The following is a 27,998-nucleotide window of genomic DNA, read 5'->3' on the forward strand; positions in this document are numbered from 1 at the left end:
TACCTAAGTGGAGATTTACTAATCCTCTTTTAAACTGAAGACTTAGTTAGCTAAGAAGAGGCTGGAATCCACTTTTTCTTCCATGTCTGAATGATAGAGTCAGTTATCAGTATTGATTATTCCAATTCAACATTCCTATTAGTGTTCCTTTTTCTGAGAGAATGTTAAGTAATCTCAACCTATGAAAGCAGCTCATTCAGAGGTTATAGGTATTGTTTTTCCCTTCTCTTTGTTTTCTAGGTTTTCTGCTCTAATGATGAATTACTTTTTATAATTCAAAAGTCAAAGACATTTAAAAAAATTATGTGTTTATCATAGGAAATTCAGAAAATATGAAAGAACATAATGAAACAGTACAGACCTTGATCCCGTCCCACAGAAAACAGCATTGTTAGAATTTCAGTGTATAGATTCAACCTAATTTATATAATTTTTCTGTTCTATAAGACCTCATATAAGTTTATGTGAGTAGAAGACACATACACACACCCTCCGTTTTATATTTAATATGTTTCTCCTTTGTTGAGAAATAATGTTTCATCTATGCTTTGAAGCCCATCCCCTGCTACATCAGGGACCTCTTCTATTGATACCTCCTTTATTTTACATCTTCAGCCTTTTGCTCTCTACTGGTTCCTTCCTTTCAGAAAACAAAACAAAACAAAAAAATTCTCCCGCAGTTTAAATCCCTCCAGTCTCCATATTCTGTCATCTTTATAACTAGGTTTCCTTGAAAGACTTGCCTGTGCTTGCAGTCTCTTCTGCCTCACTTTCCGAATTGCTCCTTTCTTAACTGAAATTGTTCTTTTAAAGATTATTTCCTTGATGCTAAATACCATAGACATTTGAGTCTTTAACTTGGCAGCATTGGATACTGTTGACTTTTTCCCAAAAGGCTCTTTCTTGCCTTAGTTTTTGAAATAACCTGTTCTCCTAACTTTCATTTTTACTCATCTGGCTACATCTTCTCAGTCTCTTCTTCGGACATCATTTACCTTACCAATTTGTAAAATGTAGGATTTTAAGAATCTGTCCTAGGCCATCTTACTTCTTACTCTATGTATTCTCCTTGAGTATTAGCTACTCCTAGGGTTTCAGTTAGCATGTATATCCTGCTGACATCCAAACTTCTGTCTCCAGCCCACTTTTCTCTCTTGAGTATCATCAAATGTTTGTATCTCAATCTTGAATGTCATATCCTTGCTTAGTTGATATTGGTACTTAAATGCCTCACGAGAGCCTTTAATGCAGCCTGTTCAAAACTGTATTTACTAAACACACAAAATAAAAACTGTGTTTATCTTTATCGTTCCCATTTCAGTCCCCCCGACACCCCCTTTTTCTCTCTCTCTCCACACAGACACCACACACACACACACGCACGCACACACGCACACCCCTTGCCACCTCCCGTGTTTTTTCAATTAGTACATGGTACCACCATCCTCGCAGTTCCACGTGCCAGAATTCTGGTTGTCACTCATAGCTTTTTGATCAAGATTCCATTTATTTTTCTTAATCCATTTTCATTTTATTTTCCATTAATAAACAGGTGATGATAATCTTATATTTTGAAGTCTAAAATGTACTTCCTTAAGCCTTTCCTAATTTTTGGAGGGGTTGTTGTAAGTTGGAATTAAATCCTTTGGCTCTTGATATTAAAAAATGACAACAAACGATTTACTTTTCATAAATTGGTAAATTTGTTGCTTTAAAAAGTGTAGATGGGTAGATGAGCAATTATACAGGAGAAAGTGTGTGTTAGCTTAACTCCACTCCTGTAGACACCCAATCTTCTAGAGCTCAAATGCGTCCCCTGCGGCCTCTTACTTGGGTTCTCTCTCCCCACCCCTACCCACCCCATCACCTTTCAGCTTTGGTCTAGGCCTTGAATCCATTTTCAACTTGTAGTCAGAATCTCTTTTTCCAAAATAAAAATATGGTCCTTTCTTTTTCTTCCTTGTAAACCTAACATAGCTCTCCATTGCTTGAGCGATATCATCCAGAAAGCACTTCTGACTTGGCAGCTTCTGACCTCTCTAGCCTCATCTTTTGGCATTGACCAGTGCCTCCCACTCACCACTTAGTTTGTTTGTTTTGGGGTTTTTTACAACAGGTTTTTATTAGCTATCTATTTTAGACATATTAGTGTATATGTACACCACCAAGTTTTAAACTCGAACCCATTGTCTTAATTTCTGCTCATCTTTAAAATCCCATACTAGATATTTCCTCCTCTTGAGAGCTTTTCCTTGATCCTTGAAGGATAGGAGTTAATTAGCACTTTGAGGTATTGCCATAGTACCCTCTGTGTATTCAGTCACAGCATCATCATTCACTCAGTTAATGACACTAGAAACATCTTAGATGTTTGCCTTTCCCTTGTTCTCTGTGTCTATTTCCATAACATTTTTGTATCTGTCAGTCTTCATTACCACTATCTTACTATAGGACCGCATCTCTCTTTTTTTTTTTTAAACTTAAATTACTGTTTGTTACATATCTCATCATGTCATTTTCATGTTTAACCTCCTTCACTGGCCTTCAAGATAAAATTCACTCTCATGAAAACCCTTTATAGGCCTTCTTTTTTCTCTCATTCTCCAATGTCTGCCCTGTGCATCCTGTATTAAACTCAGGTCTCTATCTAAATGGACTATGCTTTCTTGTTTCTGTGCTTTTGTACATCTTGTTCCTTGCCTTTCTTTACCTGTCTCACTTTCCTAAATATCATTAAAGTCTTGCCTCCAGTGCCAATTCCCATAGGAAATCCTCTGTGACCTTTTTTCTTCCCAGTTTCTTTCCCATTTCCCCTCAAGGTAGGTGCCTCTTGTACATGCCTGTCAATATTGTAACATTTATCTCACTATTTTATTTCTATACTCCCAATATCTAATCCAGTTCCTGGCATATGGAAAGTGGTCAGTAAATACTAAATTAGAGTACATAAGCATTTGATTGAATTTCATTTTCTCCTCATCAGAAGGCCATTTTGTCTAGTTTGCCACAGGTATTTTGCTTCCGACTTGTCTTCTAGGGTGCTAACAGCCCTAACTATAGTTTGTTAGTCGTAGACTTGTCTCATTGCCATCCCATTTTATTGCATATGTTGACTTCGAACTTACACTGCTGTCTGTTCCTGGAGTGGCAAATGAAGTAATAACTACATGGCAGTTAGATTGCATCCTTATACAAATATAGATTTAAATAGGGAAAAAAGCCACAGAAGCACTTTGATTCATATATATTAATTTGATTTTAGCAGCCATACTTTGCAACTGTCTTCTGAAAAATTCTTTTGAATCCCTGTTTGTGCAGAACATCTAGCATAGTTATTAGAATAGAGATCATGAATTTTTCATTATTTTTCTATCAAGAAATTAATATAGAAAATAAAGTCACTACTGTGTAGTGGTTAGCATTTTAAGCTCTGTAGTCAGACAGATATGGAATCCAGCCCTGACTCTTCCAGGTTGTTTTTTTGGTAAGCTGTTTTACTTCTTAGAGCCTCCATTTCCTTGTGAAAGTACCTACATCATAATGTTGAAAGGATGATATGAGGTGATGCTTATAAAGTACTTGCATGGTTCCTGGCTATTAACTAATTTTTAACTACCAGCAAGATTCAGTCAAGTTTTTCAGGTAGTAATTTCTCATTTTAGTCACAAAGACTTACTATTCAGAGTAAATAGTTTGCACAGCTAGTATTAGCTGTGGATAATGTCTAAATGATCCTTGCTTGAATTGTATATTATGAATACATGTTAATCAAGATTTTGACTTCATGTTAAATATGTTTTGTTTTGATTTTATCTGTATATTCTGTGTTTCACGGAGGATGATTGCAAAGTAAACAATATTTTACCTTATATTTTATATGAGTGAAGTTTTAGAGGTCACTCTTTTCTCATTTAAAGCTTAAATTTTAACTCAAGATTATATTTTATATAGCATGAAGTTTTTATTTGATTGATTGCTTGTTTCTGGTAATTAACATAACTGACTTTTTTAAAGTAATAAGATGTATTTTTAGAGCAGTTTTAGTTTACAACGAAATTGAGCAGAAAGTATGGTTTCCATATACCTGCTGTCCCCACACGTGCACAACCTCTCCCGCGATCAACATATCCTGCACCAGAGTGGTACATGTGTTACCATTGATGACCCTACATTGACACAGCATTGACACCCAAACTGTAGTGTACATTGGGATTCACTTTTAGTGTTGTATATTCTCTGAGTTTTTACAAATGTGTAATTGATGTTTTAAAAATCCTGTCTGGGGCTTCCCTGGTGGCGCAGTGGTTGAGAGTCCGCCTGCTGATGCAGGGGACACGGGTTCGTGCCCCGGTCCGGGAAGATCCCACGTGCCGTGGAGCGGCTGGGCCCGTGAGCCATGGCCGCTGAGCCTGTGCATCCGGAGCCTGTGCTCTGCAACGGGAGAGGCCACAACAGTGAGAGGCCAGCATACCGCAAAAAAAAAAAAAAAAAATCCTGTCTCAAAAAGTCTTTCATTGGTGAATTTAATCCATTTTAATTTCATGTATTTACTTATTTATTAGGGCTTAAATCTCATCTTTCTTCTCATGCTTTCTATTTATCCTGCCTATCTCTGTCCTTTTTTCCTTTTTTCTTACCTTTTCTTGGATTGCTTAGTTTTTGTTTATTTGATTCTTTTTCTGTATTAGAAGTATGTTGTGTTTATATACATACATATATATACACACACACCCCTACCTAAAGACATTGTCTTGTATAGTCAGTGTTCATCTAAACTTTACCTATGTATTTATCACTGTTTTGTTCTTCATTTATCCTACATCTCTGATTTTACCTCAAGTAAGATCTTTTTGCCTAAGAATACCCTTTAGAAATTTCCTTTTAGTGTGGGTCTCTTGGTAGTGATGTCTTTCAGTTTTTGTTGGTCTGAAAATAACTATTTTGCCTTCATTCTTGAAATATTTTTACTGGTTTTATTTATTTTTAAAAATTCATTTATTTTGGCTGCACCGGGTCTTAGTTGGGGCATGCGGGATCTTTAGTTGCAGCATGGGGACTCTTAGTTGCGACATGCAGACTCTTAATCGTGGCATGCAGACTCTCAACTGTGGCATGCAAACTCTGTAGTTGCGGCATGCATGCAGGATCTAGTTCCCTGACCAGGGATTGAACCCGGGGCCCCTACATTGGGAGTGCAGCATCTTACTAACTGGACCACCAGGGAAGTACCTTTACTGGTTTTAGAATTTTAGGTTGGTAGTTATTTGAAGATATTATTTTACTGTCTTCTGACTTAAATTATTACTATTGACAAGTCAGCTGACTCTGTAGAAAGACAGTCTTGAATGGAGCAAAAGCAGTGTTTAGAGATTAGATAACTGAGCATATTTTAAAACAGGTGAGCAAGATCAGTCTATAGATTCATGAAGGCCAGAGAATTCCAAGTAGGATGAATATAAAGAAATACCCAGACACATGTTAATGAAATTTCAGAAAATCAAGGCAAAGAGAAATTCTCAAAAGCAGCCAAAGGGGGAAAAAATATATTAGAAATAAAAGTTAAGAAAGAAAACATTCTAGGCAAATATCAACTGAAAGAAAGCTGTATTATATCAGACACAGTAAGTAAAATTTAAAGCAAAAAAAATTACAGGAAATAAGGTGATTGTTTCATAACTATAAAAGTTTAAAATCACTAGGAACATACAATAATTCTAAATTTGTGTGCATAGTAACATACCCTCAAGACAGATAAAAAATTGACAGTACTTTTAGGAGATATAGACAGATCCACAGATTATAATGGGAGATTTCAACACACACATAGAGAACAAGTAGATAAAAATAAAACAATATAAAACAGAACATATAGTGTGGGTATAGAAAAATTCAGTGGGATTGACAGACTTGACCTAATGAATATGTAATCTCCTAACATTTGCAAACTGTATCTTCTTTTTAAATGTGGACTTTTATAAAAATTGACCATGTTGGGTCATAAAGCAGGCCTCAGCAAATTTCAAAGGATTGAAAGAGTTTATGTAAGACTGACATTATTTCTTCCTTAAATGTTCGGTAGAACTCATGGGTGAAACTTAAAGGATTGGAATCATATGGAATATGTTCTCTGACCACGGTGGAATTAAACTAGAAATCAAAAACAAAAAAGATAGTGCAAAAGTCTCAGTGGAAATGAGAAGATATTTTTAGATGAATGATAGTGAAAGTGCTACACAGCAAAAATTTGTGAGATAAATCTGAAACAATATCTAGAGGGAAATTTATAGCCTTATATACGTATATAGGAAAAGAAGAAAGACTAAGACTTTATAAACTGAACATCTATTTCAGTAAGTCAGAAGATGAGCAGAATTAAAGAAGGAGGAGAAGAAAGAAAAGAGCAGAAATTTTGATACAGGAAACAAACATACAATATAGAGAATCAACCAATCCAAAAAAGGTTTGTGGGGTTTTTTTGTGGGTAAGGGGGACTAATAAAATTGGAAACAAGGAAGAGAGAAAAGACAACCATTATCAGGAATGAAAAAAGGAATGTTGCTACAGAGCCTACAGGTATTTTAAAGGAAAACAAAATATTGTAAATGACTTAAATTTAAAATTTTTGTGAAATGGATAAATTTCTAGAAAGATACAACTTAACAAAATTGACACTAGAAGAAACAAATAGTTCTGTAACTGTTAAAGAAATCTAACCTGTAATTAAAATCTTTGATCATAGAAAACTCCAGGTACAGAGGACTTCATCTATGAATTCTACCAACCATTTAAGGAAGACATAGTGCTAATCTTTTAAAAACTTTTGAAGAGCAGCTAAGGCAGAAACACTTCCAACTTATTTTATGTAGGCCAGCACAGTCTTCTCAAAATTCAAGAAAGACTGTACAAGGAAGGAAAGTTACAGTCTAATATCGCTTATAAAAGTAAATGCAGGACTTCCCTGGTGGCGCAGTGGTTAAGAATCCACCTGCCAGTGCAGGGGACACGGATTCGATCCCTGGTCCGGGAAGATCCCACATGCCGTGGAGCAACTAAGCTCGTGCACCACAACTACTGAGCCTCTGCTCTAGAGGCCACGAGCCACAACTACTGAGCCCGCGAGCCACAACTGCTGAAGCCCATGTGCCTAGAGCCTGTGCTCTGCAACAAGAGAAGCCACTGCAGTGAGGAGCCCGTGCACCACAACGGAGAGTAGCCCCTGCTCGTTGCAACTGGAGAAAGCCCGCGCACAGCAGCGAAGACCCAATGCAGCCAAAAATAAATAAATTTTTAAATAAATAAATTTTTTTAAAAAGTAAATGCAAAAATATTAAATAAAATATTAGCAACCCAACAGATAATATATAAAAATGATAATTTATCAAGACCAAGTTTGATTTGTTTCAGGTATGCTAGGTTGGTTTAATATAAGGAAAATCAATGTAATTTTCTACATAAAGAAAAAGATTATATGATCATCTTAATAGATGCCAAAATATATAAAATTCAGCATTGATCTGTCTTTAAACTCTTAGCAAACACTAGAAGATAAGTTCTTTAATCTACAGTATACATTGGCTTTTCTTTTTGCTTGCACGTCTACATGCTGTGCTTCTGGGTCACCATGCCCCTGTGTGCCCTCTTTCTTCCTCCTGGCTTCTTTCTGCTGCTCCTGTTTAACCAGGCTCAGATGTTACCTCTTCTGTGCCTTCTCCCAGCTTCCTTCAGATAAAAATTTTTTTTCTTTACACTGTGTACTCATAGCTGTATTATCCACGATAGTCACCTTATTTTAAGGTCAGCTAATTAGCAATATTAATCCCATTTAATCCTTGGCCTTTAAACATATTCACAAGTCCCGAGGATTAGGATGTGGCATTTTTGGAAAGTCATTATTCTACCTATACAATCTGCCCTCTGACCCAAGATGCACATCTTTCCCACATGCAAAATCCATTTGTCCTATCTGCAAAGTCTCAACCTCATTACAGCCTTCATTCCACATCTAAAAATCTTATCTAAATCTCATTAATTTAAACATTCTAAATCTCATTATCTAAATCAGTTATGAGTGAGACTGTGTATAATCCACGCTGAGAGCAATTCCTCTTAATCTGTGAACCTCAAGAAACAAGTTAACTCTTCCCAAAATACAGTGATGGAGACAGGCATAGGTTAAGAGTTAGAGACATTTTCCGTTCAAACAGAAAAATATTAAAGGTGTCACTGATCCCAAGCAGTTTCGAAATCCATCCCGGCAAACTCTGGTTTCAAGTTCTGGTAATAATTTTTCTGTAGCATGTGGCTCTGCAAGTTTCTGTCCTCTGAGTGTTTTTCATGAAGATTTCTTTTTCATGAAGGTTAACATGTATTTGTTTGCTGAGTAGCTTTTTCAACCAGTTTCTTGTTTGTAGAGTTTTGAGTGTTTGGCAGCCTTTCATTTTGTACTCTCTGTCCCGTAAAATCCAAGCTGGTAGTGTTTCTGCTGGTATAAAGTTCCCAAGAATCTTGTGGATCTTTCATGTATGACACAAGGATTCACTCCATTAGACAAGAGGATCCTCTATGATTCTTTTCTAGATAATTTCATCGCTATTTTTGGCTTCTGCAGAGAAGGCTAAGAGGATCTATGAGTCACCCACTTCATCTTTTTAAAGACTGTTTATGTGATGAATACTCTGACTTCTGTGGAGTATTAGCAAAAGGTTGTCCAGACATCCTTCTTTTTAAGAGCAGCTTTGACCATGAATCTCAATTTTGGTGTATTTTGTACTCTGAATAAGATGAGAATTTCTTAAAACATTAAATCCTGGGGGGTTTTTTGGTTGAACATTTCTTCCCTTTGATTTACCTCTCTCTTCTTACATTTTAATATAAACAGTGAGAAGAAACCAGTCCACACCTTCAACACTCTATTTGGAAATTTCCTAAGTTCATTTCTTACATGTTTGGCTTTCTGCATAACTATAGGATACAGTTTTGCTAAGCTTTCTTTCATAATAACAAGGATTCCTCCAGTTTTCAGAACATGTTTCTCATTTCCTTCTGAGTTCTCACCAGTGGCACCTCTACTATCTACTGATGGTCCATTCATGACAATTTAGGTGTTCTCTAAGGCTGTTTGTGTTTTCCGTACTATGCTCCTCGTGGAATTCCTTGCATACTCACTTGGCAGAGTTGTTAACATTCGTATTTCTGCTAGTGGTCCGTTCAAGGCAGTCTAAGGTTATTTTTAAATCATGCCCCTCAAAATTCTCCTAGCCTCTTGCCCACTGCCCAATTCCAAAGCCACTTCCATATTTTTAGGTGTTTATTATCGGAACATCCCATTTCCAGGTACCAAGATCTGTAGTAGTTTCCTACTGCTGCTGTAACAAATTACCACAAATTCAGTGAGTTCAAACAACACTAATTTATTATCTTACAGTTTTGGAGATCACAAATCCAAAATGGGTCTCCCTGGGCTAAAGTCAGGGTGTTGTCAGGGCTGTGTTACTCTAGAAGAGAATGCATCTTCTTGCTGTTTGTTTCCAGCTTCTAGAGGCCCTGCCCATATTGCTTGGTTCGTGATCCCCTTCCATCTGCAAGCCAGCAGTAGCAAGTCAAGTCTTTCTCATGTTATGTCACTGTGATTCTGAGATGTCTGCCCTTCTCTCTGCACTTAAGGCCTCTTGTAATTACATCCCCAAAGGGTAATCCGGAATAAATCCCTATTTCATTTATTTATGTAAAGATTTTTTTGATGTGGATCATTTTTAAAGTCTTTATTGAATTTGTTACAATGTTGCTTCTGTTTTTTATGTTTTGGCTTTTTGGCCACGAGGCATGTGGGATCTTAGCTCCCCGACCAGGGATTGAACCCGCACCCCCTGCATTGGAAGGTGAAGTCTTAACCACTGGACCACCAGGGAAGTCCCTAAATCCCTATTTTAAAGTCAGCTAATTAGCAACTTTAATTCCATCTGCTACTTTAATTCTCCTTTGTTGTGTAACTTAGCGTACTCACATGTCCAAGGATTAGGATGTGGACATCTTTATGGGGCCATTACTTTACACACCACACTGGCACTTGGTGTAAGTCGTTAGTTCTCAATTCAGTTTTAATTCTATTGTGAACATTGGGCTCTTCAGAAGCAGACTAGTTTCATCCTTCCCACACACCCCCGTTTCTTTTCCCCAGTGATACTTTAAAAAAAAAAAAAAATTTGAGGTGAAATTTGCATAACATACAAGTAGCCACTTAAAAGCATATACAGGGACTTCCCTGGTGGCGCAGTGGATAAGAATCCGCCTGCCAGTACAGGGGACCCGGGTCCAAGCCCTAGTCTGGGAAGATCCCGCATGCCACAGAGCAGCTAAGCCCGTGCGCCACAAATATTGAGCCTGCACTCTAGAGCCTGCATGCCACAACTACTGAGCCCACGTGCCACAACTACTGAAGTCCACGTGCCCTAGAGCCTGTGCTCTGCAACAAGAGAAGCCGCCGCATTGAGAAGCCCGCGCACTGCAATGAAGAGTAACCCTGCTTGCCGAAACTAGAGAAAGCCCGCACACAGCAACGAAGACCCAACACTGCCATAAATAAATAAATAAATTTATTTATTTTAAAAAAAAAAAAGCACATACAGTTCAGTGGCATTTAGTGCGTTCACAATGTTATGCAACCACAACCTCCCTTTAGTTTCAAAACACTTTATTCACCCAGAACACCTAATGCGCATTAATCAGTCACTCCCCATGCCTCCCTCCCTACATCCTCCTGGTAACAAATAATCTGCTTTCTCTATGTTTGTTTTCTCTATGTCTGTTTGCCTCTTCTGGATACTTCATTAAAAAGAATCATACAGTATGTGTCTATCCTTATGGCAGTACCACACTCTTTTGATGAATATAACTTTTTTTTTTTTTTTTTCGGCATGCGGGCTGCTCCGGACGCGCAGGCTCAGCGGCCATGGCTCACGGGCCTAGCCATTCCACGGCATGTGTAATCTTCCCAGACCAGGGCACGAACCCCTGTCCCCTGCATCGGCAGGCGGACTCTCAACCATTGTGCCACCAGGGAAGCCATGATGAATATAACTTTGTTTTAATTTTTGAGATAGGAAGTGTAAGTCCTCTAACTTTTTCTTTTTCAATATTGTTTTGTCTGTTTGAGGACCCTTGCATTTCCATATGAATTTAAGAATCAGCTTTCCCATTTTAGTAAAATGGGTGATGTGTATTTTGATCAGGATTACTGTGGATCACTTTGGGGAGGATTGCCCTCTTAACAATAGTAGGTCTTCTAATTCATGAACACAGAAGTCCTTTCATTTAATTAGTATGCTTTCATTTCTTTAGCAATATTTTGTAGTTTTTAGTGTGCAGGTCACTTCCTGAGTTAAATTTATTCCTACGTATTTTATTCTTTTGGATTCTATCATAAATTGAATTGTATTCTTAATATCTTTTTTAGATTGTTCAATTGCTGGTGTATACAAACACATCTGATTTTTTTTTATAATTTTATTTATTTATTTATTGGGCTGAGTTGGGTCTTCATTGCTGCGCGCGGGCTTTCTCTAGTTGCGGTGAGCAGAGGGTACTCTCTGTTTCAGTGCACAGGCTTCTCATTGTGGTGGCTTCTTTTGTTGCGGAGTATGGGCTCTAGGCATGCGGGCTTCAGTAGTTGTGGCACACGGGCTCAGTAGTTGTGGCTTGGGGGCTCTAGAGCACAGGCTCAGTAGTTGTGGCGAACAGGCTTAGTTGCTCTGCGGCATGTGGGATCTTCCCAGACCAGAGATCAAACCTGTGTCCCCTGCATTGGCAGGTGGATTCTTAACCACTGCAACACCAGGGAAGTCCCTAGGTTATTTTTAGATATCCATGATCGCAAAATGGTAAGAGTCACTGCCCAAGAAAGTCAATAGTATTTAATATTTAATATTTAATTTAATAGTATTTAGACAGTATTTAAATAGACAATATTTAATACTGTCTATGAAATCTGCTTATTGATGCTTTAAAACCAAGCAGAGAGAAATTAATATATATATACATTTTTTTTTTTGCTGTTTATTTGAAGTTTTATAGTAGTAATAATCAAAATGCAGTAAGGAAATAGCAAAGTTCTTCTGCTGCTGCTGCTGAAAGTTACCGTTAACCTTTAGTGAGAATTGTATGTTTCATATTAGGATTAGACCTATAAAATAATGCTCTGAGGTCAAAGCTTTTGAACTCAATGAAGTATTTGTGTGCATTTGCTTTAGCTATAGGGATGTGGACTATTTATATTTGAACCACAGTACAAACATATTAACAACTGGAACTAGTAAATAGCAAATATGCATTACATTATATACTACAAGATTAACCAAACAGTATTCAACAAACTAAGTTATCATGGAGTTAATTGACATTGATTTATTATTAACTCAGAAGAAAAGTAGCTATTGAAAACTACTACCAACTCAAGACAACAAAATATCTTCCCTCCAAATTGCAGAAATTCCCAGCCATCTGTGTGTGTATTAGCTGTACAGTTTTGCATGATAGCCAAACTTCTTAGTAGAATACCGTATCAAAAATTTTAGGAAACTAAATTAGTCATATGAATTTTAATTTATGAATACTAAATTTAGCTATACTTTAACTCAGTAAAAACCAAAGTATAGAATTGTATTTTATTCCTGTATAGAAATAAACAGAATATTTACATATTTTTAAAAAATTAGTTCTGAGCCCATCCTATGTTCAACCAGTGGGCCTAAAACCATATTTTAAGAATAGGAAGTTATGATATTCTTATACAGGTGATTTCCATTGGTGGCATATATACCAATCCAGAAGCTATTTGCCAAAATTCCTATGGCTTTACTTTACTGGGCTAGTTGAGATATTATCAATTTTAGTTTCCAAACCTCATTTTTAAAAAATATCACCTTACCCCCTTCTTCTTTCATTCCATCTGCATGAATGTTTCACATTCACAATGCAACATTTAGTTCTCTGAATTTAAGCAGCCGCTGCAACTATACAGCTATATTCAGTATAATAAAATCCAGTGATTGTATTAACCTAAGACTGGGTAGAGAGATTTAATTTTAAATGTTTACTTCTTCACTCTTAAGATATTTCTAATGGAATGCTAACTGAATTTCTTGGAGGTTTTTTATTGTTTCATTTGAATACCCTTTCTTGAGAATTAGTGAATTTAATTAGCATCTAGCTAAAGGGAAATAGCGTTTATACTGAATGTTGCTGAGGGACCTGCACCAAGCGTAAATAAGTCATACTTAGGTTAGGAGCTTAACCAAATACACCCAGAACACATAAGTAAACAAACAAGGGCTTGAATGTGATAGATAAAAGCAATTTTTTCAATATTGGTGTATGAAATGGAAGTTGTTTTGTTGTTGAGTGGTTTTTTTCCTCTTCCTTTCACTTTAATGATACAGAATCATTTTTTCTTAGGAAATGTTATAATATGTATATGTCTTGTTATGGTTCTACATACATTAAACTACAGTTGAACCCTGAACAACATGAGGGTTGGGGCTCCACCCCTCCCACAGTTGAAAATTGAGCGCATAACTTTACAGCTGGCCTCTGTGTCTGCAGTTCCGCATCCACAGATTCAGCCAGCTACAGATCATGTAGTACTGTAATATGTATTTATTTTTAAAAATCTTAGTATAAGTGGACCTGCATGGTTCAAACCCTTGTTGTTCAAGGGTTAGCTGCAATTATTTTTCAAATTTATATAGGAATATTTGAAATAAATAATAAAACAACCATAAAGTACTTTCAAGTCTTATGCCTGTTTATATTTATTAATAATTTGATGGTTTGACTATAGTTTTAGCATCCCTATATCTCAGTTATTCACTAGCACATGGAAGCAGAGAAGGGAAAAATGTCTTAGTTTCTTTCTTTCTTTTTTTAAACCAGCACCCAAATTGGACTGATTCCCTTTGTAGTGATTTCCCAGTACTCTTAAAGTGAAATGAAATTCTTTGCTTGGCCTAAAAGTCCATACAGAAGCTGCCCCCCTGCTTTACGTCTTTTGCTGACAGCATCTTTGACTATGTTCTGATACTTGCATTTTTTCCTCTCCTCATATATCAACCTGTTTCTATCTTAGTGTCTTTGTACTTGCTTTAAGCTATGTCTAGAACATACTCCCCTAGGTCCTTTTTGATATTTAGATCAAGATTACCTCCCTAAAACTCAGTGCAAGTTAGTGTAATACAGTCATTATCACACCACCCTTTCTAATTTTCTTCATAACTCTTACTGTTATTTGGGATTATTTTATTTCTGGACTAAATTGTTTCTCTTCTGCTTTCTTACCCCCACTATGGAGTGTAAGTTCAAACCAGAGTGTAAGGAGAAACTGTCCTTTTCATTGTATCCTTAAGATCTAAATTCTAGAATATCACTTGATTCGTGGTACTCATTAAATAGTTGTTGAATTTATGAATCAGTCAATTGTTCCATCTGTAAGTATTAGATGTATTCTGAAGAATACCTTCAATAAGATGTATTCTGAGGAATGATTTTGGCTTATGTATTTTGGGCTGAAAGTTGTCAACATTTTAGTATTTCCATTTGATTAATTTTATCTTATTTTTTGTTGGTTGTTAATAAGAAATAATAAGTGTTAATCTTAATATCTAGAATTACAATTCCATTTTGACAGGTTGACTTTGGCAGAATATCATGAACAGGAAGAAATTTTCAAACTTAGACTAGGACATCTCAAAAAGGTATGTGAAGCATATGCTGGATTTTTAGTTTACCAGAGGTTGTGGAAAGTTGTGTTATAAGTTTCTTATTGAAGAAGTCAAAACTTAAGAGAGAAAGCACTTAAATTAAAAACTTTGGACCAAAAAAGAGGGGCATTAAAGTTGCATTTTTATGTTGAATATATTAAAATAACATTCCTTTACCTTGTGGCAACTTATAGACATTTGAGATGCTGATGATACCATGTCCCTGTAATGGAGGAATGATTCCTGGCCAGACCTCCAGGTTCTTACAATTACTCTGTTAGATGCTATCTTTTTGTTAAAAAGTGCTTCATATTTAAGATGAAATGTAAGATTCCATATTGTTTGTGTCCATTTCATAATAAATTGAAATAAGTATAAATTAATAACAAACATGTTTCTTTGACTTAACTTTGAAGACATTGAATGCTCAATTAAATGTTTCAATTAAAATATGTACATTGGCAAATTTAGAAGAACCTGATCATCAGTAATAATATGAAGTGATATAATTTAGAAAAACATTGTTATATGTTATTAGTAAATTTTTATAATGTGTAGCTTTGTACTTATTTGTAAACTGTGAAATTGTAATCAGTTCATTGTTTTTTAGTTCAAACCACTTAAAGAAATAATAGAGTAGATTTTCCCCCTCAAAATGAAGTTACCGACAGATATAAAATTCTTTGCCTTTGATCCAATTTTTTAATTCTGCTTTCTGCTTGTCACATTACTTACGTTTCTTTAATAGGCTGAATAATAGCTAAACCTGAGTTAGTGAACTAATTGAAGATAGTGTCTATGAAGTCATCTCCCTGGGGTAGGGTAAGGTAGGTCAGAGAAGCCCATTCTTGCAGCAGCTACCATCTCACTATAGATGTTTTTGTTTTTGGAATGTTATCACCATGCTTCAGATCCCTGCCATTTAACTACAGGGAAAAGAAGAAAATTATATTTTGTGTACATATGTATGTGTGTATATGTATATACACATATATATATGTGTGTAATTTGTGTTAGTGTTCTTTACTATGTCATATCTGTCTATTCCCCTGCTCAGAAAAGTTTCAACCTAAACTACTTGAACAGTAAATTCTAAAATGATTTATTCTGCTCTGTTTTGTTTTTGTATTCTATTGTAATTATTGACATTTCTCTTGCTCTTTGGTGTAAGTAGGCAACTTCAGTCTGTTTTGTATCCGATGGAGTTGTAATGGGACTACGGAAGGGAAGAGGGGATTTTGTAGTTCATAATTAGTACAAGTATTTGTCTGCCCACTTAAGCTATTCTGATAATAAATTCATAGAGACCTGTGTTTGATATCCCATATAAAGATTTATCAATTATTTTCTAACCAGCCTCTCATGATAATGGGATACTAAAGAATATAATTAACTGGAGGGTTATTATTTTCACATATAATAGTAAATTTCAAGTTACTCTTTCTAATGATGAGATTTTACATGTTTTATTTTATGAAAACTTATTATAAAATCTGAAATTGTAAAGCAGTTAAATTAGGAATCAGCTATTTGTATTACAAAAACACTTAAAAGGATTCAGAGGAGGGTTTGTTTTTATTTTTGGTTGGTGGGTGGTTGGTTGATTTTAAAGCTTTACTGGTACATTGAAAATATTTCATTTCTCTGAAACACTTCTATTTTGTAAGTGAGGTACATATACTTAAATGTCTAGATATTACGTAAACAGTTGTAAGCTGTTGTAGATTACTACACCTTTTCTTCTAACCTCCATATTATCTTCTTTCCCAGTGTTTGACTTCTCCATTTTTTGTATTTACTCATTCTTTCTAATAATTGTCCCCTTCATGATCTTTTTCCTATTTAATTTTTTTTCAGCTTTTATCAAATTTACTGAACAGTTTTAGATTTCTAACTTTATCTTCTTCTTAACCAATTTACAACATTACTTTTCTTTGATCTCCGTCATGGAATATTTTGGGAGAGTGGATGAAATAATGCTGAAATATACTATCATGTCTTGAATTCTCACATTTTCTTCTGAAAGACTATTTTGGGTGAGGAGAATGAATGCATTATGAAGAAAGTGGCTAGTAGTACATACAGAGAACAAAATCGAGTAAGTAGTGTCACCTTAGAGCACAAATAAATAGCAGTTGTCTGCTTACCACTGGATATTAATTTTTGAGTCATACAATTTAAAAATAATAATCATTCAGTTACATGTGTTAAAAATAGGTTATTTGGCATTCTAAAGCACAGTTGGAAAGTAGGGCATTAAAAATAGGTCATTTTGTTTTCTAAAACACAGGTAGATTGGACACTTTTAACACATAGAGAGCAAGCTTGAGTTAAAAGAAAAGATGTTATCACCTCTATCTTAAGCCAACATGAACTATGCCCTGACATGTAACTATATAGCTTCTGCCATAGGCTGGATCTGATCTGTATTTGGTGTCCATGTAACCTGCATAGGAATTAATCATGTGACCTACATCAGCTTAGGGTTTAGATATGAAGCCCAGCATACTCTTGCATTAGCAAGGGTGACTCTTAGTCTCCCTTTAATAAAAACTCTTGAAGTTAAATGGAATTATTAGATTAAATTTGTTGACACCAAAGGAAAAAATGTCCATCATTGACAAAACCCATACCATTTGGACATAGGAGACTAGAAGGCCTATTTACTTTTCTTGAGATAAATAATTTAGGATGTGCATTGTGTTTCATAAAGATAATCATAATAATTGAATAGAGAAGCTGAAATATGAGAAAGTATATTTACCATTGAATAAATCATAAAATTCAGTTCATATTCTATACTATTCTGTAGGGTTAGAAACATAATAAATCCAAATCCAATGAATCTGTTAGTGTGATAGAGTAACAAATGAGAGTTGAGCAGTAAGTCCATGGCTAAAATAAATACATACTTCTGGCAACCACCAAATAGTAAATGTAAACTTACTTAAGAGCTTATTTTGTTTTGAAATTAGGAAAGTTATTATGCAGCATCATCTTTTTTTAATATAGCAAGGATTATTTAATATTTATTGTTTTAGTTATTAATCAGTTTGTGAAATTATTGCTCACTCATTCACCAAAATTCACTTTATTTCCACACTGCCTAAATCAGGCATGATTCAAATTCCCATTTCAGGAGAATTACATAATATTCCATTTTATTCACTTTGAAGTTTTAACCATTCTAAAGTGAACATTAATGTTAAATTTGAATGCCAAGATCTTCTCTGTTTGCTTTGTCTAAATTAATACAGCTAGTAACTGGCAAAGCGAAACTTGAACCTTTTCTCACTGCTATTTCTTTTTTTTTTTCTCCTATTTCAGTGGCAGTACCCTTACGCTTTATTCCTACAGTTCTCTAGTTGTAGATAAATAGCAAGTTGATCCTTTTGTATTCAGAAGAATTAATTCACTTGTAGCTTTCTCTGCATGTTTCTTAGAGTAGTGTGAATGTTTGCTCTTTTTTTTCCCCCCAGAAACATGCTGTTTCATTTTCATTGCAGATAAAGGAGAGCAGTTAAGTTTTCCACACACACATACTTCTTTCTTTCCCTTATATATTACTTTCCTTGGGTATCCTGTTAGTGACTGTTCTATCAACTAGAATATTTCTTTATTATTAGCTGCTTCATTGTTTTTCATTCTAAGTTTATTTTTAAAGGTCAACAGGGAAAAGCACTTTTTTTGGCTAAAATGTGTGAATACACTCTAGTATAATTTTACCTTTTATAGAGCTAAAGATTTAATTGAATAGAACAGAAAAGAACTATATAGTAAAGTATATGGAGACTGTACAAATTATTCCTAAAACTTATTAAAAAATAACTTTTTTGCTACTAGTAATTATGCACAAACTTCCTTAATTATCACTCATTAAAAGCTTGTAGTTGCAATGGGAATAATTTCCTGTCTTCAAAAAGTTGTTCCTTTGAGGCAGAGCAACTAAATCCCATTTAAAATCCCATTGCACCTGTGCCACATGTGGAGTCTCTGGATTTAAGGAAACTAATAAACCACATACCAGTTAGCTTTTATGGTTGATCCTGTTTTGATACCAGTCTTTGATACATTCTAGTCATGGGAAAGTCATTTATCTTTGTGATTTGAGGAGTTCTGCTAGGTTGTTGTTTGTATAGTTCAGATCTTTATTCTGGAACTGAAGAAAACTACGTGGATGTGCTTTCCAAGAATTGTTACTAAACTAACACAAACAACTTTTTAAAAAATCCCTGAAAAACCGTTTTCCTTGTAATAGATTATCTCCATAGTCATATTATCATTTAAAAGATACAAGTTACCAATCATAATATGCCAAAATAAAGAGGAAGTAAGAATTTTGAAAGTTATTGGGACCAATAACTATGTCATGCCACCGCTATTATTCAAGTTTGTGATGTGAACAACACGTGGAGGTGTTGCTCCTTATTTTCTAGTCTTCGAATTTTTTTGTCTTCTGGATTTTAAATATTTGATTAGTTGGAGAGAATGCATATAGAAGATTTGACATCTCAATGTGGAATATTAGATAGTATTGTAGGGATTGGCTTTAATGTATGTGTTTTGGGGTGTGTGTGTGTGTGTGTGTGTGTGTGTGTGTGTGTGTGTGTGTGTGAGAGAGAGAGAGAGAGAGAGAGAGAGAGAGAGAGAGAGAAGCCCTGAATATAAGTGTCAGAAATTTTTATTGGAAAAACATAACCAACTTGTAATTGAAACAGGATTAGTCAAGAACCATCAGCACCAACACAAGTGTATCTTTGCAGACCGAAGGAATCAGCTAAACAATTACAGTCATCTCAATCTCTACTAAAACAAAAATCGCATCCAACATGCCACCTGACACCATTTCTTTCTCTCTCTCTCCTTTGCTCCTTGCGATGTGGCATTCATCTCTCCTTGTGCCTCCGTTCTGAAGAGATAACAGTATAGCAACAACTCTGCCACTGAAATCCTGTTCTCTGACCGATTTTGGCACCTGCAAAGAGAAACAACCAGTAACAGGCAGCCGCAGCATCAGTATTAATCTTCCATGATGAAATCTTTACAGGTCAAGAACAAGCACACAGCTCTTTTCTCACTCCTTCACAGTGGACCATGCAACTAGTTGAAATGGAAGACAATGGATTGTCTGCAAGCCTTTTGAACAGTGGAGGATACAGGGCATTGGTTTTAGGTGAATTAACCCCCAAATATTCTTGAAGTTTGATATCTCCTTTGGTCTTTCTTTCTAGAATACCACTGTCATCTGATTTTTCAAATCCTTAGTATGACCACAAAGAATAAGTTTGCATATGTGGCATCTCGTCACTTTAGTTTCGAATAAAAGTATGAAAATAATGAATGCTAGAGGGCTTAATCTCTAAAACTGTGTGTGCACCTTTATATTCAAGAAATTTTTTTCTCAGAGCCAACCACATTGTACATTATGTTTCTCTAGAACATAACACAAGATGCTACTTGTGTAGGAAGTAGTTTTCAGTGGAAATCTAGTGAAAATGCATTACACTAGAAAAAGTCACCATTAAGCCCATGAAGAATATTATGAGGTTCCTGACTTCTTGGCATGTGTGGGCAAGAAAAGTGCCAAGAAGAGTGTTGGAATTCTAAACTTGACATTTTGTGCTTAGTACTGCTTCCATTTAAAAATGAGTACCATCTATGAAAGCTGCCTGTGCTGAGAGAACGTGGAACTAGCTGTAGATAGGAAGGCTCCCAGTGTATACTCTACTTCCTACTCTCATTGTAAACCTACATATTCCTGGCTTTTTCCCCACCATTTATAATTATACATCTTTACTTGGTAGTAGATGATTGTTCACTTACCAAAGTGAAAATTTAGCAGTACAATGTGTTTTACTTCTGTAGTGTTTGATATTAATCCAGTTGTTATATAGGCAATGGAATTTTTTTAATTTTGGAAAGAATCTTAGAAGTCAAGTTAACCATTGGTTAGAGCAGGGTTTAATTTATTCAGGTTTGTAAGTTCAGTGTAGAGATCACTGTTTCACAAAAAAGAGAGAACAATTGCTTGGCCACTGGCCAAGAACTGTAACTCCATGCCGTTTATATGCATATGTACAGAGAGAGTCTAGAAGATTAGGTTCTTCTCATTATTGTGTAGAAAGTTAAATCTTTTCATACTTAAAAAAAATACGGAATCCACCAAAGTCCTGAAAAAAGGTTAAAAGGAGGCAGAAAGCTGGAGGAAAGTATAGTAGTGAGGCATTGTACCTGTATGTGCTAAGGCTTGGTGTCAGTACCTTGGCTAGTGTTTTTAACATCAAGGAATTTCATCCCCCGAATACAGTACCTGTGATTTCTTTTTCAGTAAGTGTACTAAATATTTAAAGTTTGCCAGAGAGTTGAACTGTTACATATATTTGCTGCTGAGAAGATAGGGTTGGATTTGTTTAAACAGAATGGGGGAACTGACAGAATTAAAACCCGTCCATTTCAACACTTACTCCCATTTAAGGGTTTTGATGTATATATTTATGCATTTGAAGAGAGATTAATAACCCCCCACCCCCCAAAGAAGGAAATGAAGTGCAGAGAGAGGAAAACATTAAGGTTCTAAAGTAATTAAGTCAGTTAAACACACCTGAGGTATGTTTGATGCAGTATGCTCCCCTCAGTAATATCCAGCTCAGTGATTGAGGATGGGCATGGAGGGAGCATATATATAGTTAGGAAAGAAAACCTCCCTAGGAATTTCATAATATTTGTCCCTTCTCCTCCTCCTACCCTAGTCCTCAATCTATACAACCATACTCAAGCAAAAATAGGATTATGGGCAGTAGTTTCAAAACCCATCTCTATACATTGAATGTGGTTTTTTTGTTGGTTGGTTCATATTTCCAATGGCTCATGTCTCTCATATCCATATTTAAGATATATTAAAGAATATAATGGAGAAAAATTTAAAGACATTTAATAAGGATAAATTTGAAGTAAATCGGTAAAAATTTTCTTAATTCTTTTTTTCTGCACTGCCCTTTCTGTTAGCCTTTAATAGTGCCTTTTGTTAATTTCACATTTCGCTCTCCTGGTGATAAACTTTTAGAATGACATTATAAATATTTAATGAAATTAAAACTTAATTTGAGGACCTGGAGATACTAACTTTTGAGGGATTCGTATTGCTCATACTACTAAATGAATTTGGTGTTAAACTTGTTGAAACCTCATTCTGAACTAGTTTTCCCAGATGGACTAATGCTGTTATGGTGCTGTTGAATATATTATTGTAAGTGATAAGCTTTTCTCTGCTTTCACCATCTTCATAATATACCACACAGAATTCTTCTGCCAACCCTCATGGATTATAGGCAAGCTGAGAACGATATATCAGAAAATACTTTCTGTCCTATCTTGGCTTTATAGAAAGGCTGCTCTTCGAAATTGAGGGTTTTTTTTTTGTGGGGCTGACATGTAACATACATTAAAGATTTGCTAAAGAAGTTTAAACTAGGATGTTTAATTTTTTTAGGAAATCCATTAGTTTTACATGTGAAAATGCATTTTATAACTCTTTAAGCTTTATAGTTTAATGCCTACACACCCCCACTTAAAAAACAAAATTGCCATTAAAGGAAATGCTCAAAAATACCCCAAATCTGCCTGGCAGTTTTAATCTGACATTTTACAGAGATTCTGCTGTTGCTGTAACGTAATTTTAGCTTAGAATGTTAAGCCAAGAGGATACTAAGTTGCCAGGAAGGACTTTGATTACAAATAGAAAGCATTTCTATGCTAAATATCTGGTGAGGGACAAACTGGTTTTACTGTCCATATAAATTTTTAAAAGTTAAAATTTTAGAAGGTGGTATGTTTTGCAGGTTACTTAAATGATGAGGCAATATTGAGATCTGTTGTATACTTGTCTAACCTGGGTATTTTAATATATTTAAGTAATTCAGAATATTAGATCTTATTTTAAAATACTGTTAAAATAGCTGTAGTGTGTACTGTTAAGGTCCATTGCTATATCTTTTTGTTTAAATGGAAAAGAGCCATGTCCTGTTATTGTATGTGATTACCAAACCTACCTCTCTCTTTAATGGGATCTTTTCTTACTCATGTCCCTTCCACACCATAATTGTCTACAGAGACCAGTTCCCTTCCAGAGATGCTGTTTGTTTCTTCTTAGACCTTCTCTGCTTTAATTGCTTAGCTGGTGGATGACTTGAGGATTGAAACTTGGTGTTCTTACTAAACATGATCTAGCTGTCTGAATTGCCTCTCTTTTTTATTTTAATAATTTGGACTACCTTTGCCATGCGTTACAGGATTCCATTCTATAATGATTCAGATCAGTTTTGAGCCCAGGTCTGCCTTGCTTCTCCTGAACCCTCTGAAAACAATTAATTCTGAGGATGGCCCAGAGGCTAATGTCAGTCTCAAGCAAGGAGAGCGTGGCCTACAGTATATAGATCTTTGGAAATGATCTGCAGTAAAGATAAGTTTAGTTGCTAAGACTACCATATTCTAGACTGTTGTACCTTGGGGCTAAACCAAAACTGGGCCTTGCCCCTTTCTGTAAGGAGAGGATACTAAGCAGTATTGCCTAGTGTTTGCCTAAAAGTATGTGTATTAATCTGTTCAGGCTGCCATAACAAAATACCATAGACTGGATAGCTTAAACAAGAGAAACGTATTTCTCACAGTTCTAGAGGCTGCAAGTCTAAGATCAAGGTCCAGCAGGGTTTAGTTTCTGATGGGGCTCTCTTCCTGGTCTGTAGATGGCCATCTTCTCAGGCCTTCACATGATTTTTTTCTCTGTGCTCCCACAAAGAGATGGTGGGAGCCACTAATCCCATCCTGAGGGCTCCACTCTCGGGACCTAAGCTAGCTCTAATTACCTCACAGAGTCCCTTTCTCCAGATACTATCACATTGGGGTTTAGGGCTTAGACATACAAAATTTGGGAGGAATACAAACCTTCAATCCATAATAGCATGTATACTTTTTCTCAGTGGGATTTGAGAGAAGTTACTTAGAGTTATTGAATTATCTTTCCTCTAGAATTGTGTCACTTTAAGGCCCAGGATATTGTGGAATAAATATTAAATTACAATATGGAAGATGTAAATATATTTCACTGAGGACTATGGAGGATTTATGTCTATTTGCATATGACTTTGTTATAGTTCCTTCCCTTGACATGCCTCTTAAATACCTAGGATCCAGCTTTTCTTTTAAACTAGTGCTCCTGACATTTTGTTTCTTCCTGTAAACTTTACAATTCAAACTGAATGAAGCTTGCCTGTGCTTTTGTATTGTAAGATCTTATGGGGCATACTTGTCATGTTTTATAGAGGGTAAAAAGCTTGCTTAGCTGGCACAGACGTACATTTTATTTTCTTTAGTAAGTATATTATGATATTGATTACTGCCATTGTATAAACATCTGAAGATTACCAAAAATTATAAAACAAATGTAATTATGTGTCAACAATCTAGTTGAATCTCATAATTATATATTTATGAGTTAATAAAATTTAATATCTATAAATTCATTTTTAAAATAGTATCCCCATACCACATTTTTCAAATGAAAGCTGAAACAAATATTTTTGCTGGTATTCTAATAGGCATTTCACCGTTTTATCAGATTATTTAAAATTATACCAACTTACTAAGTGTTTACTAGCTTCCTACATGTATAAGAAATTAATGGCAGGTTTTAAGGCAGCAGACATTAGTAATCTGAAGAAAGAAAGTTACCACTTTCTGTGTTCTGTGGCATAAATGAATTTGAATTTTTTCATACCCATGGGCACAGCTATATGGCCAATTTCTTATTCTGCTTTATATAACTAAATGGAGACAACTGAACTGTGGTTTGATTTTATTGTTTCAAAGCTTTTTAATCTATTTCCTCTCCTTATAATGAATCTTCAGTTATTTAATCCCCTGGGACATTATCTTACCTTTTTTCTTTTTTCATTAAAATTAGAAATATTTGTAACTGAAGCTACATTAAATGAGGAAATTTCAGAGAATTTAGTGTATCTATTTTAGAAAACTCTCCCCAAAATTTTAGAAAAGTTCATCTTCACTTAAATTTATTTTTCTTTCTTTTTTTACTTAAATTTTATTTTGAAGGTTTCTATGTATCATCTAATGCCTAATTTACATTAAATATCTCTGCAACAAGTAGTGGTTGTTTCATTTTAAAATAACTGAAATAATCTTAAGGTCAGGTGGAATATGAACAACATACTTAGATTTAGTTTTTTAATCTGAATGTTTGTTTTTTGTTTTTCTTTATGATACTTAGAATATTCCTTTCACTTTAAGCCTTAGATACAGGTGTAATAGACTTTATATCTCTATTATCTGCTTTACGATGAAGTAATATTTATATTTTCAAAGTAAATTTCAGAACTATTAATTTTTTGAGATAAAGGATTTAAAAAAAAATCAGAAGATAAATCATTAAGAGACAGTGCTAATGAAAAACAAATATTTAAATAACCTCTATTCCATGTGGTATAGATTTATAACGGTAGTGGTACACATTTAGGCCAAGGCAATCTGGATTAGTTTACTTAATAAATAGTTATTCAAAAATATTATAAAATTGGGCATTCATAGAACTTTTCACTGAAATTTGTTAGTTCTTGTTTGTTAAGTAGTACTTAAATTTATACTGACAAATCAAGAGGTATGTGTGTAATGGGTGATTTTATTTGTTTTGGTGTCTAATTTTTTTAAATGTTCTAAAAATTATATATTTTGAGACATGAAAAATATTTATCAAAATGTTTAGATTAAATGAATGTTAAAGTAAATTTCTTTAGGATTTGCCTAGGTCTGCTCTGATAACTAAGGATCTGCCACAGCTATTCGTAAAATTTTTGTTTTAAGAGTCTCTTTAAAATTGTAGTGGGATTTATCCAAAGTGAGTGGTCAGACTGTGTGTGTGTGTGTGTGTGTGTGTGTGTGTGTGTGTGTGTGTGTGTGTGTGTGTGTGTGTGTGTGTGTGTGTGTGTGTGTGTGTGTGTGTGTGTGTTCCAAATGTTGTAAGGTCTCAGAATAATCAGTAGTTCTGTCTCCTACCTTTCTTCCTCTTTTAACTGTTGTGAAATATCTTCATTTCATTTGTTTTGTACTAGTAAATTATTCCCTCGTAAATTAAAATTTGGATGTACCAGAAATAAAACTTTGAGCTCATTTTGTGTTATAAGTCAGTTTCAGACTACCTTGCAGTCATTTTCAGTTTAGACATTATAAAAATAGATTTCTTGTGGTATAGAATAAAAGTCAGCATCTCGTTAGGTATAAAGATTTTCATGTGGAGGATGGTTTCTTGAAATAGGCTTTTGCCTTATCTCTTTCTATCTTTCAGGCATTGAAAAGAGCACTTTGGTCTTTTAACTCAGTGGAACTTTATAATACACTATTCTTCCCATCACTGTAAAAAATTGGTGCATGAGTAAAAATATCTTTTTTATATCACAAATAAATTGAGCTTGTTATAGTCCCCTCTCTTCATTTTCAGGAAGAGGCAGAAATTCAGGCAGAACTTGAACGTTTGGAAAGAGTCAGAAATCTTCACATTCGAGAGCTCAAAAGAATAAATAATGAAGATAATTCACAGTAAGTCATTATTTGTATTTCACAGTTTTACATAATAAAAGTTTTTTCTCCCCTTGGAGATCATAAACAGAGTATTTCCTTGTTGGGGGGCTTCTCACCATAGACCTCAAGTCCTTCCCATGGCTCAGAAGGCCTCGTTTGATCTGGTCTCTGGCCACCTCACCACCCCATCTCTCTCATCCTCCCCTCACTTATATGTCGTAGACACACTGGCCCCCTCAAACATGTCTCACTTGTTCCCTCAAGGCTTTTGTGCTCGCCATTTCCTCTTCCTGAAATGTTCCTCCTCTAAATATCTGAGTGGCTTACTCCTTATTTCACTCCCCATGGTCATTAGAGAAGCCACCCTGTCTAAAATAGCAGTCCTTGCCTCACTCCATCCCCTATCTCAGTATCCTTGCCTTACTTTATTTGTTCTTAGCATTTATCACTATTTGGAATTACAAATTTTTTTTTTTCAGTTATTTTATCTGTTTCCTTTCACTTGAATGTAAGCTACATGAGAGCAGGGACTTAGTTTTGTTCTTGCTATATCCCCAGAACCTAGATCAGTGCCTGGCATATGGTAGGCACAGAATAAATATTTGTTAACTAAATACCAAAGTTAATATTATAGTAGTGAGGAAAAAATTATTTCAACCAAAGGGATTTCAGTAAGCCATGTATCCAGCATTATGTAAAAACTGGAGAAGAAATAGAAAAGTAGTTTAAGTTATAGTCTCTGTCCTTAATCCCTAATCATCAAAATGACATTAAACGCTAAAGGAATTCAAAGGATAGAAAATATATGTGGGCTGGTGGGAATTTTATGAAGAAGATAGAAATTAAGCAAGGCATTAATTGGATTTAGTCAACGTAGAGGACAGGAAGGATGTCTTTTTACACTTTAAGACTTATGTAATTTAAATCTTCATGACCTAATACAAGTGTCAGAATTGGAAGTGGCCTATTTCTGCCGTGAAATACAAATATCTTGCTTAAAAGAAGGGCTATTTATGATCATCTCTGTATGAACGCAATCATTCCAATGTATAATGTCAGTGAAATAATATAGTTATGTAATATCCTTAATTGTACCAGATGAAAATTCTGATAACGCAGATAAGACAAAACTAATTTAAAACTGGCTCTTCTGAAAATTATGTCCAAACTTGTGGCTATTACTTAATCCACTTGTTGAAAATTAAATAAAGTGTTACAGCTTTACATTTTTCTTTTCTTTCTTTTTTTCTTCTTTTGGCTGTGTGGCTTGCAGGATTTTAGTTCCCCAGCCAGGGATTGAACCTGGGTCATGGCAGTGAAAGCGCCAAGTCCTAACCACTGGACCACCAGGGAATTCCCTACATTTTGCTTTAAAACTAACAGAAATCTCTTTTATTTATAAGTTCTCAGGAAAAGCTTAAATTATCAAAGCTGTGTTGATATTGAATAAAATATCATGTGTTTGCATCTGGAATTATAAAGCTATCATTGATATTTTTTTTCCTTAAATATCAAGAGTGTACATTTTGGAACCACATTTTTCTGCTAACCCCTGCCATGTATTAGCTGTTGACCTTGGACAAGTTACTTAACCTTTCTGTGCAGTAGTGCCCTCATCTGTAAAATAGAGGTAGTAGCAGGGCCTACTTCAAAGGGTTGGTT

At 35.1% G+C, this 27,998-nt stretch overlaps 1 protein-coding gene and 1 non-coding gene across 4 annotated transcripts in view; one reads left to right on the top strand and one right to left on the bottom strand.

The window, feature by feature from the left end:
• TLK1 (tousled like kinase 1) overlaps window positions 1–27,998 on the top strand; it is a 210,917-nt gene that overhangs the window by 165,214 nt on the left and 17,705 nt on the right. For all 3 annotated transcript variants that reach the window (XM_073807580.1, XM_073807579.1, XM_019922783.3), the window contains exons 12-13: window positions 14,678–14,744; window positions 26,257–26,354. In XM_073807580.1, the coding sequence (XP_073663681.1) occupies window positions 14,678–14,744; window positions 26,257–26,354 (165 nt within the window). The remainder of the gene's footprint in view (window positions 1–14,677; window positions 14,745–26,256; window positions 26,355–27,998) is intronic.
• TRNAE-UUC (transfer RNA glutamic acid (anticodon UUC)) lies at window positions 27,618–27,689 on the bottom strand. The gene has a single exon. It is a non-coding gene; the product is annotated as a tRNA-Glu (tRNA).

Source organism: Tursiops truncatus, chromosome 7 (assembly GCF_011762595.2).
Source record: "Tursiops truncatus isolate mTurTru1 chromosome 7, mTurTru1.mat.Y, whole genome shotgun sequence".
Lineage (NCBI taxonomy): Eukaryota > Metazoa > Chordata > Mammalia > Artiodactyla > Delphinidae > Tursiops > Tursiops truncatus.